General features: G+C 37.3%; 1 protein-coding gene across 1 annotated transcript in view; it reads right to left on the bottom strand.

Annotated features, from left to right (window-relative positions):
• The window catches only part of LOC150088157 (protein bicaudal C homolog 1-like), a 392,222-nt gene that overhangs the window by 3,348 nt on the left and 375,235 nt on the right, over positions 1-13,639 (bottom strand). The window contains exon 18 of the mRNA XM_090370592.1: positions 11,476-11,572. Coding sequence (XP_090226718.1) covers positions 11,476-11,572 — 97 coding nt within the window. The remainder of the gene's footprint in view (positions 1-11,475; positions 11,573-13,639) is intronic.

The raw sequence follows: 13,639 nt of genomic DNA on the forward strand, positions 1-13,639 counted from the left end.
GTACCCAATGGACTGGAGATGTGCAAATGTGACTCCAATCCACAAAGGAGGATCAAAGGGAGACACAGGTAATTACAGACCTGTTTGTTTAACTTCTGTTCCAGGGAAATTAATGGAGGCACTGGTTAAAGAAGCACTGCAGGATCATCTAGACAAGACTTCAGTTATAGTTCAGACACAGCATGGGTTTGTTAAGGGGAAGTCTTGTCTGACCAATTTGATTGGATACTATGACGTAGTCACAAAGGAACTGGACACAAAGAATAATTTTGATATCATATATTTGGATCTTAGAACGGCCTTTGATACTGTTGCAAATGGAAGACTGCTGCACAAATTGGAGCAGTGTGGCATAGGAGGCATATTGCTGCTTTGGATAAAGGGATGGTTGAGTGGTAATCGATGGACACTGCTCTTCGCGGAATAATGTTATTAGTGGAGTCCCTCATAGTTCAGTGTTGGGTCCATTGTTGTTTTCTGTATTTATAAATGATATTGATGATGGTATATCAGGATTAATTTCCAAGTTTGCAGACGATACAAAGGTGCAGGGTTGTTAATGACACTAAACTGCTGCAACAGGATATAGAAAAGTTGGGCAGATGGGCTGAGAGGTGGCAAATGAAGTTTAACATTGACAAAAATAAAGTGCTGCATATGAGAAGCAGTAACTCCAGAGTAATGTATCAACTCTGTAGTACTCCACTGACAGTGGTAGAGAATGAAAAGGACATGGGATAATTGTGCAGGCACATATGAAGTTTTCTGAGCAGTGCAGACGGTCTGCAAGAGTAGCTCATGGTGTCTTGTCAATGATATACAGAAATTTTTCTAGCAGGGATAAGGAGGTGATTATCCCCTTGTATAAGGCAATGGTTAGGCCACACCTTGAGTACTGTATACAGGTCTGGAGGCCTCATTTTAAGAAGGATATAGAGCTGTTGGAATGAGTACAGAGAAGGGCAACAAGATTAGTGAATGGAATAAAGGGTTGCTCTTATGAAGAAAGGTTTAAGTTTTGCAAATTGGGGTGTCTGGAGACTAGGCACCTGTGAGGTGATCTGATTGAGGTGTTTAAAGCCTTGAATGGTTTAAGCATGCTCAATGCTGATGGGATTCTTCCTCTTTCTCAGAATAATTGCCTGAGAAGGTATAAATTCAAATTGAGGAAAGACAGTTATAGGATAGATGTGCGGAAGTTTGCCTTTAGCCAGTGGGTGGTTGATTGCCAGAACAAACTTCCATCTGTCATTGTAGAAGTTGATAGCTTAGATTCAAGGCAGAACTTGACAAACATTTGGAGCGAGTGGATGGGTGAAATAAGTTTTTTTTTTTTTTTTTTTTTTTTTGGCTGATGCTATATAAGCTTGCTTTCTTGCATCATATCCTTTGCTAATGATAATTACACTTTTTTTTTGTAATCTATTCCTTCGAAAGCCGCAATGCAACCTGGAGGGGAGCCATTTGCCTCTAAATACCATACAAGGCAAGTGTTGACTTTTCTTTCTAGAATTCTGCACAGACAGTTAGTCAGAGATATAGGCCAGTAGTTTGTTGGGACATCGGGATCTTTTTCTAGATTAGGAAAGGCTAAGACGATTGCCTTATGCCATGAATCTGGAAATTGCTCTTCTAGAAAGATTCAATTATACAGAGAGAGCAATTGGTCCATGATTTTTCTGACAGGTGTTTGATCATATCATAATGGAGAAGATATGGTCCAGCAGCACTCATCCTGGTAACAGTTAGAACTCTTTTTAACTCTTCTATGGTAAATACCCCATTATATGGATGAGAATTCTTCGATCTGAAGTTAATTGGCTGCTTTTCCTGTTTGTCTTTCAGGACCAGGAACTCCGTGGAGTACAAAAATGTTGATGAGATGGTAGAAAAGGTCTCCCCGAGAGCATTGGCTATTGCAGTTGGGTCTACAATAAAGCATCCATTATATTCCAGGACTGACGAAGGGTGCGATATATATTTTCCCTTCATTTTCTGGATTTTATCTCAGCCTGAAAGTTCCTCCATAATGAAAACTATCTTCAATTCATAAACACAGTTCAAGCCTAATGGATGCAGTATTTGGAACACGCTCTTAAAATGGAAACTTTTTTTTTTTTTTTTTTGCAAACAGTATAACCCCAATAACCTTAATAGCTTTCTTAATAGCTAGGTTATTGGGGTTATATATATTGTTTCTTAATAGCTTTCTTTTAAGGTTTACAGTACATTCCTTTGTATATAAGTGATATTTGTAATGGAATTCAACTTCTAATTTTTGCCTTGAAAATCTGTGCTTTAACATTTATTCACCATATGATCCTCCTTTTTCAGTCATCTTTTGCAACTCACATTGCAGGATATTACAGCAAAATTATGCACTGAGAACCACTGTCTACTTTTTAATTCAATTATTTCTGATTCTTTCTTTTAACAGTTTATATTTTAAAATTTTATTACACTACACAAACTGTAAAGGAAGCAGTAAACATATGACACCACAACCTATATGCAGTGATGAGGCTGTTATTACTCTTATTGATGATACATGTGTATGCAGAAGGCTCTGCTTATGAAACTGAGTCATTCCTTGTTGTTACCTGTTTAGAACTTGACTATACTACAAACAAGTATCTTTGTATACAAAGTCTCAATATGGAAGTGTGTGTGTGTGTGTGTGTGTGTGTGTGTGTGTGTGTGTGTGTGTGTGTGTGTGTGTGTTTGCTAAGAAATTGACAATGTTGAAAAGTTACTTTCAACACTGTCAAAAGTGAGCAGAAATGTATAGCTGCATAAAAATATGTAATGAATTGTAAATATATTGGTATTAATTCATATTTTCCTAACCCTAAGCACATGCCTTTAATTCAAGTTGAGGATTTTATACTCATTGTATAATAAAACCTTAAAATGCTTTTTAAGTATTTCAAAAGTTGACTTATAAGCCAGAATACATTAGTTGTCTTTTAATAATAAAGCTGCTCTAAAATTAAATTACAGACATAACTTTTATTTGTTAATTTCAACATAAAGAAATTATCAGTAGTACTTCGGATCACCAAAGTTAGGCAGCATCAGGCCGGGTTAATACTTAGAAGGGTGCCCACCTTGGAATATAGGGTTTAGAGTTGGCTTCACTTTCAAGGATTAGACAAAGTATTAGAGGGATGGAAAAATGACTTTCATTACTATTGACTAGCATTTTACTAATATATTGGGACTGCATCACTTTTTTAGCTGCAAAGTGGAATTCTTGAACCTTACATCACTTACACACTCAATTTTAACAAAGATTAATTCAGCACAGAAGACACTGCGAAGCTTCTGGGGCAGAATTTGTGTCGGCATGGTCTGTGCTTGTTAACAGGAGAAGCTGTTTTTAAGGATCGGAATACACTTAAACAGAAGGGGGACAAGAATATTTCTGATACTATTGAGACAGAGTTAGTTGGACAGAAAACTACTAGCTGGGGAGGTACACAGACTAATAGATTAACAGCAATTGCAGGTAGAGGTACAAGTGATTCTTGCACTGCTTCTTTTGGAATATGCAACAGCCTAGAAAGCAAGGTGTTGGAGATTTCATGGCTTGTTGGAAGAGGTTTCTCACGGAACAAGTGGACGACTGAAGTGCACTATGCTAGACAGTATTGAGACAATATAATAAGCTTTTCCTGGATAAGGAATACACTGTAGAACTATAATCAAGCTGTGATCTGATTAGTTCTCCATATGCAGTAGAGATTGTCTGCACTTGAAGATGTAGCTAAAATTGATCGAAGGATGTTTAGGTTTGGCAAGCAGTTATGGTTCTCCACATATTATGCCCTGTGTGGTATATTAAAGCAGACAAAATTATCTGCAAATCTGCAGGCAATCTTCCCGAGACTACTTGTAGAGTATCTGTTGACACTGTTCTGTATACTCTTGTGATAGGCAGCAAAGCAAATCTCTGTGCCTGCCATACAAACTTTTTTATTAAAGAATTAGTCAATTTATGAAGCCAAGCTGCCAAGGCAATAAGACATTATCGGTACAAATAGGCAGTCATACAATAAATTGAGCGCCCTGCCTTTATGCCCCAGTCTACTCTTATAACTCTTTTTAGCTTGGTATATAACATTCTAATTTTCTTTTTCAAATTGGCACATGGCACAAAACTAATTTGCTCCCCTATCATTACACTTAAGTACTTCACAACAATAACACATTTGACAGGCATTCCATAAGCTCTTACTAATAGGTGCCAATTCATATTTAATTGCCCCTTCAACAGTGTCTGTACTGTTTTTGTGTCGGAAATTTGCGAACCATATAAATTAGACCACTTCTTCAAATTGCCTAGAACTATCGCAGCGTGTTCCTCAATACGAGTCTGTGCATTCACATACACTAAAAAGTAGGAATAGAAGGTTTTCTCTTGCATGTGCACAGAGAAAACTGAGCCCTAGTAACAAACCTGCAAAGTTCTATAATGGAGGAAGTTTTGGGGCATCAGCTGGGGGGGGGGGGGGGTAAGTGTACTCTTAAACCTACTGTGCCAGTCTTTTTCATTATCTAGAGATACCATTAACAGATGATTCTTTACAAAAGCATTTCGAATGTTAACTTCAGCTCTGATGTGGACATCCTAAGTAGATCTGTTCTTTCTGAAACCATACTGATAATCACAGATGATGTTTCGTGATTCTAAAATCCATGTGAGCCTCCGATGCACCATTTTTTGTAGTCTTGCCTAAGCAGCTAATAAATGACATTGGCCTATAGTTATTTGGCAAAGGGAGATCTTTTTAAAGCCTTTGGAAAGGCTAACACAAATGAATGACACCAAGATAATGGATAGTTTCCCTAAAGATCCAGCTGTAGAAAAGCAGTAGGAAGTTCAAGACTTTGTCATTTAGGCAATGCAGCATGAGATAATGAATGTCATTTGGTCCTGCAGCTCTGCTAGATGAATTACAAAGATTCCTTGAGTTCTTCTGTAAAGAGTTTATTATATGGATAGGAAGGTGGTTACAAAACTGACCTTGTGCCATTCAGTATGAGTTTTAATATTCTGAAAATATGAATCATATGTAGTAGAAGCTGATATTTGAGAGTGAGAATAGACTGTTTCAAAAAGCCAGGGATCTATGTCCGAGGCAATAGCCAATGCAAATTTTTTCCAAGAATCTTGTTTAGCTCTCCTGGTAACTCACTGGGGTTCAGCTTTGAGCCACTTGTAATTGATAAGGTTTTCTGTGATGGGGCATTTGCAGAACTGATTTCAAGCTTTAGCTTTCTGTGATTTGGCAAGGAAGCAATCTCTATTCCACCAAGGGTTGCAGACTCATGGTCTGTTAGTTTGAGATTTTGGTACCACTAAAGTAGCAGCTGTTAATATTTGGTCAGTGATATGCACCATAACATCTTCAATGGATTTTGATAGAATTATATGATCATCACATTGGGCAAGTTTTTTGTAATTATTCAAATCTGCTTTAGAAAAGTTGCAGGTAATGTGACTTGTGGGGTTAGCAGTTAATTGCATTTCGATTTTACAGATAATATGGAAGTGATCACTGTTGTGTGGATCGCTGAGCACTGATTACTTCATACTCGGATAGACAGAGGGAGAGCATATTGAGAAGTCCAGAGAAGAGGTAGTACCTGTTGGAAAATGGATGTGGGTATGTGATCCTGTGTTTAGCAGCGTATGTTGGTAATCACCAAGCAATGATTCTATTTAGTAACTCCTGGTATCCATATAAGTGGATCCCTATAATGGATGATGGCCATTCAGATGTTCCAAGATACAAAGTGGAGGTCTAAGTTCTATTATATTATATTATATGATCAAGAGCACTACATGGACATGAAAATTTTAGTGGAATGCATATAGAATCTAGGATTAAAGTTGATCTGATTTGATTGGATTTTAATGGAGTAAAAAATGATTATGGTTATAATGAGTCACAGCAAAGTTAAAATTTCAAAAATTGAGATTTTGGTAATCTTTAAAAAGGTTAACTTCTCAAAGTGTTATATATAAATATCAATAAATGCAGTATAAGAGTAAAAATAAATTGTTTATTTAATATAAGTATATACATATTAACAGCTTGTAAAAACTTAATATGGTCATTGTCAGATAAAACCTGACTGAGCGTATATAGCTTAGTCATATGGTTAAAAGTGGTAAAACGTGCATTTCTAAAAAAAAATGTTTAATGGATAAAACGGTGCACTGTCACACAGGAAGGTTGTCAGACCATGGCTGAAAGCAATGTGTCAGATGACTGTGTCCTATGTGGAACACAGAACAACTTCCTCTTTACGATCACTGTGCAGGCTAGTCTGCCATAGTTTGATTACATGCTTGATCTGATACAGTTTGTTTTCTGCTCATGCCAAGAATCTTGCCACTGCAAATATAACTTGTTACGGATTATTTGTCTGTAGTCTGTACAGGGGACTGACAGGTCAAGATTATTCGCTGGAGGTGCTGATTTGGCTGAGGATCTAGCAGAAATGGATATCAAATCTACTTTCATGGAGTGCATATTATCTGCTGAAGTTGGAACAGGGTTGGATGAGTAGTATATCTTACCATTGATAAAGCTTATAGTGAACTCAAAGAATCAATCTATATAAAAAGCCACTGGTACTGCCAAGTTCTTATGTGATACAAGACTATCTCTACAGTGTATAACTCTGCAGTGTATATGCTGCATTCAGGTGAATCTGCTCAGATATAGTACTATCTAAAAAATCAGCAGCAGATCCCACACATGATTCTGACTTTGAATGGTAAACTGGCAAGAAGTCGGAATGTTCAGCATAGTGCTGAAGGTAGATGGAAAATGGTTATCCGAGTTAATCTAGTTCTTAAGGGAGAAGTTACATGCTGGTAATTGAGCATGCCAGGGTGGAAGGGGCTGCTCTGGTGATAACGCAACCTTGTCTACTGTGATGTTAAGCCCTTTGAATAGCTCTTGAACATGAATACTGCCTGAATGGTTGGCAGTCCAACAAGTGTTATAAAGATTTTCTCACTGTGGCTCAAAAATAGATGACTACATGGGGATGGTCTGGCAGGGAGTCCAGCTCAAGAATACACTGCAGAGACAATTGTTTTGCTGCTGAAGTGATGATGGTGCATTTTCTTTCACATACAGACTTTGGATGCAAGATATTCTCAATCTCTTAGTCTGAATGCACCAGTAGCAATAAGGATGGTCTGATGGTGAATGGGGTGAAGCCACCAAAGGATGCTATTTCTGGCAGATGCATATGCCTGAGAGCCATAATCTAATTTTGATCACACAAGAGCATGATACAGATGGAGTAAAGTGCACCAGTCTGCATCTCAAGAAGTAGAAGAGAGAGAGCACAGAGAATGTTCAATGTGTTCAACCTTCTCATGCTCTTAGCGTATAGCTGATGAATATGATGGAGAAATATCAACTTTTTGTCAAATAGTCTCAAGAATTTTGTCTCTACTACTACTAGAATGTTGCTTTGTCCAAGTTACATAAGATGCTATTATGAGTGCAATAGGAAGGTAATGTTGCTGATTTGTAGGGGCTTTTCCTGTTTTTAGAAATGCCAAAATATAAGCATGACAGCATTAGTCAGGGCAGGTATTTTTTTTTGACTATTCTGTTGTAGAGAAGTAAGTGTCCTAAGGGATGGTTCAGCAGGTTGTGCTATCATAATATAATATATTCCATCTGGTCTAACTGCACTGAGTTTGGTGAAGGCTAGAGCATGGTACAATTCTGATAATGTGAAGAGCAGACTGTAAGCAGCACCCCAGATGTCGATTCAAAATTGATCAATTTTTTTTTTTTTAGCTTGTGTTTTGTGTGCTTTAAAATGGGGTGAGTAAAATGGTTAAAATGGTATATACCTGAAATTTCCATGAATGATTTGCTTTAAGTATGTGCAACCTCTGCTGGCTTTGTAACATTACACCATTAAGTGAGCACATGGAAAGGTTGATGCACGGGTTTTGAGTATATTTGTTGTATTTTGATTTGATTCCACAATTACAAGAATTACAAAAATGCATATCATTTGCATTTTTGTAATTCTTGTAATTGTGGAAGAGAAATACCTCCATGCTTTCCTTTTGCTGCTCTGCCTAATAAGTTCTGCTTTGGTGAGAGTCCGTTTAAAGAAGATGAGATTCACAGTTGTTGGGAAGTTCCTGAAAATGTTCCATGCTATGTTCTCATTAAGCTGTACAGCATTCATTATTCCACCACAACTTTGAGCATGCTGATACTTTTGTGGATTGTTTTTGGAATTGTTTGATCCACTGCCTGTATTATTTTGTTGGATATATATTCTACAGCCAAGTTTATGGATGTTTGTTGGACCTAGTTTTCTTCCAGTATTGCTAGCTGTTTATATATATATCCCATTTAACTTTGGAAAACTTACATTTGACAATTCAGTAGAAAAGTGGGGAATGCTTCTATCAGTATGGCATATTACAGGGAAATGGCTGCTACCCAATGCAATGCTATCACTAGTCCATCCAAATAAAGGATATATGGCTGCTGAGCATAGAGGGACATCAATAGCTGAAGTACATCGCGTAGGAAGATGAGTATAAGGGTGCATTCCATTACTGAGGGTTAACAGATGGTGTTGGTCAAGTAATTTTTTGATAACTTGTTCATGTTTGTCCAGGTTTTAATTTTCCCATAGTGGGTGGCTGTTAAGGTTTCTCAGGATGCAATAGAGTTAAGGAAGTTGACCACTAATTCTTCTACGTCAGCATAGTTTACATTTTGGTTAGGGGCAAGTATAATGAGACTACAGTTAAGTTAAAGTTAATGTTGACTCGTGCTGCAACTGCTTCAAAAGTTTCAGTTTAGTAGGATTGGTTTTGAGCATACCTGAGGGCTGGTTATCAATGCTACCCCACAATGTGCCAGATTGTTTGGGTTGTGTGTAACACAATCTTGCTGATGAATTATGCAGTTCTGGAGGAAAAGGGTTATATGTGAAGATAGATTGGTTTCCTGTAGGCATTAGGTGATAGGTTCATATTGAGAGAAGAGATCTTGGATGTCAGTTAAGCATTATTTCAATTTAGTGAAACCTTCACTTTGTTTGTGAGAGGCTGAAGGTCTGTATCATTAAAATTTACCCTTCCCCTTCTTTGGAAAGTATGGTTTCCCTGCATCCATCTCCTCATCAGTGAATAATTCTAGGATCTTCATCTTGGTGTGAACTACCTTCTAAGTCCATACAGCTTGTTTATTTTGCATCAGGAATAGTTGATATTGTAGTATTCTGCTGTGGAATGGCATGTGGATTCACATGTGGCATAGGCAGCTGCTCCTGTGCAAACTGTCTGTGAGTGTTCAAATTTCTGGCACTTGTAGCAGCATAAGGGATTTGGAATGTAGGGTTTAAAGTAACCTGTTTTGATCATTGTGGTTTGGGAATATCAATAGTAAGGAATTATATTCTGAGTGGAAACTAAAATACATCCTTCTTTGTCAAAATTCATCTTGATGTTTCTGGGAAACATGGTCAAATGGTTAACAGAAGTTCCAAATATTTTTAGTTTTTGTAGTTGCTCAGACTGTTGAGCAATGACAACTTCAACCAATAAGTCTCTTTATCTTAAACAACAGGTATCACCAGTATGTCCTGGTGATACCTATTGTACTTTCTAGGCATTTCTGCACTAGAAGTGGTGAAACTTTTCCAATCGGTTGTTCTTGAGTTGAATGGATAATTAGGAAATGTTGGATTCTGTCTATGTCAGACCTTTGATGTTTTGTTGTGACAGAACCAGGTGTCTCTTGTGCATTTCCTGTCAGGAGTTTGTTCTGTGCAACCAGTGAATTTCTAAATTTGGGAACAGTCTGCTCTATGTTGCCCTGGAAGGTGGAGCTTTTCCCCTCCAGGTTACCAGCCCTGCCACAGAGGTAGGAGTAGTGCCACCTTTGTGACCAAGCAGTGGTGGGTTAGTAATAAAAACAAAAAGAACAAAAGAAGATTACTTTTCCCTCCTGATCTAGTAGTGATTTTTTTTTAATGAGGATTATTTAATTGAGTATTACTATTACACTGTAAACAAGGAAATGATTTTATTTCTTCAAGAGAGTGTAAATTCACTGGCAAAGACACAATCAGAAAATCACTTGCTGTCTGGAGACAGACAATCACTGACATATGGGTTAGAGCAATTGCATCATTTTAGTTGTGAATGTCTCATATTGAATACTTTCACAACAAGCGTTGCCATGATATTGCACTACCTCAAATATGTAATGCTTCACCTATGGAGAAGACTATTGTTACTTATTCTTAGCGGATACCACCACTCTGACAGCACGGTTTTAAGGCTTTTTGCCTTTTCATCACCGGATGGGCAGGCACCCTGGTGTTGCAACAGTCACAACCCAGTTATGAAGTATAACTTGACAATGTGAAAGATGCCTGATGGTGTACAATAGTCTAGAATAAATGACATCTTTGTGGCTAGAGCCTTAGACTATGAAGGAGTTTGCTGCCATATGACTGCTCCATTGGTGAAGCATTACTTATTCGAGGTAGTACAATATCATGGCAACTCGTTGTGAAGGTATTTACAATATGAGACATACCTAAAACAATGCCAGTTCATCTACCTTGGTAATTTGCTACATATAAAAATTCCATCATGGTTTGGGAAAAGTGGAAACAAGGTGGATATTTTTGGAATCACGGTTGCAGCTGTATGTATGATATTTTCTGCGATGTACATAACTGCATTATCAATAGGCTCCTGACTGACTGGGGTGATGTCAAAATTTGCCAGTTGTTGAACAGCATTCCAGTCAGCCTGATCAATCTTCCACTGCAGTAACCTAACAAGAAGATAGTGTATCCCATTGATTAGGGTGGTTATCATGGGGAAGTGATTGCTTCCATATGGATTCTTCTCCACCTCCCAAGTAAGTGAAGGGAGAAGAAAGGGGGAGCAGATAGAAAGATCAATTGCAGAAAATGTATGGGTAGACGTGTGGAAAAAGGTGTTTATGTAAAAAATGCGTTGCTCATTATTTTACGCCAGTTAACTGAAAACAGGAGAATATTTTTAAAATAATAATTACAAATACAATTTAAAAGAAAAAAAAAGTCCTATTTTTTTCCTTCAGAGAGAGGAAAAGGCTCATCTCATCTCCCAATCCATCCACCTCATATAAGCTATCTACCTCAAAAATAAATCTTATCCATTCAAGGCCGGACTGCCCACACTGGATTATTGCACTGTTACAGTACATAAGCTGTGAATAAGATAATGAATCCTGAATTCTGGGGGAGGGGGAATATAGGCTTTTTTCACAGATTTAACAATAGCAAATTAAGAAATTTGGTATTTTGCTAAACAGTTTGTGTGTGCACGCACGTGCATGTGGGAGGGGATGAATAAATAGAAGAATAAAAAAAAAATACTCAGTCAGTCACATAAAAGGTGCAATATACCTGAAATCATCCATAACATTTTTCGTCTTGCTCCATATGTAATGCCCAATCCCTGAAGATCTTGGTCTGACATTGTTAAAAATGTCTGTACATCAATCTGGAAAGTACAAATTTAATACTATAATATTTAAGATTTTAGCAAAGTGAATATAATAATACTAAGTACAGTCTACATTTTAACATGAGGCATAACTGAAAAGAGCAAAGAAACCAGAATGAATTTTTTGAAACTGTATTACATTTAATTTGATTTGAGAAAGATATTTACATGCTAGTATTACTAAGTTAGTTTTAAATAAAATATTCTTTTTCCATGTGATAAGTTTTAAATGAGATTTATTGGTAAGTCAGAAGATTTTTTTTTTACAAGCTTTTGCCTCAATCAGTTATTGTTATGGGAATTTATGGTGCAAGTGCTACTTAGGCCATATTGCACCTACCAAAGTATGTAAGGTTACATGTGATAACTGCTCTGTGAGCAATTACAATTGATCATACATTTTAATTTGTTTAAGGTAGGAGAAAAATTCAGACAGTTTTAGACCATTACCTATGATGTTGCTGAGTGACAAAGGTTCTTGTAGGTTTGAGAAGGAGCTGAAAATTGACTATGGGGCACTGTTGAACAAGTTACATCCAATAACAATGTGCTTTACTGATAGCAGTTGCAGGCAGTGCATGCACTGAGGAGGATCATCTCCTGTGAGCAGAAACAGATCAGCCTTGACATGAGTATGGCCTATTAGGGTTCTGGCTAAGATCACATTTCAGTTGAAATAGCTTGTTGTGCATTTGCTCTTGTCCATTGTTCCATACACATTTCCTGTATGTTATACTCATCACCAGGATATGGGAGCAAATCATTAGTTGAAGTTAGCTGGAGAGATGTTTTGTAGCAGCATTAGCACACTTATTTCCTGGAATACCACTATGATCTGGGATCCAAGAGAAGACAACAGTTTGTTGATGCTAGTGAAGACATATCAGCGTATGTCTTATTAGCTTTAACAAAGGATTGTAAGGAGAGTTGTTTTGGAGAGCTAAGAGTGCACTCTTGGAATCTGTCAAGACTATACCAGTCTTGACAGATTCCAAGACTAATGGTTGAAAGGAGTGGAATGTTTTCCAGTGCAAGCTTAATGATATGGAGCTCAGCAGTATAACTGCTGCATTCAGCTGGAAGTGAACAGAAACAGTTGTATTAGGAAAGACAGCTGTTGCACCCACTTTGTCGCCAGATTTTGAACCATCAGTATAAATCTTAGAAAAGTTAGAAAAATCTTAGAATAATTTTGTGTATGAACAAGATGTAGCTGTTGTATGTTAATATCTGCTATAGCACTTTCCCAATTGTTTTCCCCAAGTAATCATCAAAAGAAGGAGTGAAAGTAAGAGATGGGGGAAATTGGATATTTTAAATCTCTGATGATATCATGAAAGTAAACATTCCAGCATTCTGAAATCTGATACCAGTAGGTCAGATTGTTCTGGGTTTTTTTCCCATAGTGGGTCATCTGCTGCGAGTCATACAGTAGTGGCTAAATTGAAATGAGGGTGGGAGAAGTTTTTAATTTTTGTTAATTTAAAAGTAACATCTTTCTTCTGATACTGAGTGGATGTTTGTGAGCCTTGACATACAGACTTTGAACTAGGGATATTCCTTATGCAACAAGAGCGATCCCAAGAGCAGAATGTCGGATGGGGCAAGATGTGCTAAGGTACTCTCCCTAGCAGAGTCATAAACATGTGCTCCATAGTCCAGCAGAGATCTAATTAGAGATCCTATATAAGTGGAGTAGTTATAATGCTCTGTGCCACACAATAAGCTAGAGATGACATGGAGTATTATTCATTTTATTAATGAAAGTAGTTTGTAGAAGTTTCATGTGCTCTTGGAATGTTCTTATCAAAAATTAGCCTTAGGAGATGAACACTTCACTATTAAAAGTGGGTGATTACCCAAGTGTAACTCAGGTTGATAATGCATTTTGCATTTGTTGCAGAAATGCACAGCTGTAGTTCTGAGGTCTGATAGTCTGTATCCATTCTGTGTCATCCATAGTGCAATGTTATATATTGATATTTATAATTGCTTCTCAATAAAGCTAATATTCTGTGAATGACAGGACAAGGTAAGATCATCAGCAGAGAGATAAGAGTCAAC

This window comes from Mastigoproctus giganteus, chromosome 3 (genome assembly GCF_048544385.1).
Source record: "Mastigoproctus giganteus isolate SK-2022 chromosome 3, ASM4854438v1, whole genome shotgun sequence".
Lineage (NCBI taxonomy): Eukaryota > Metazoa > Arthropoda > Arachnida > Uropygi > Thelyphonidae > Mastigoproctus > Mastigoproctus giganteus.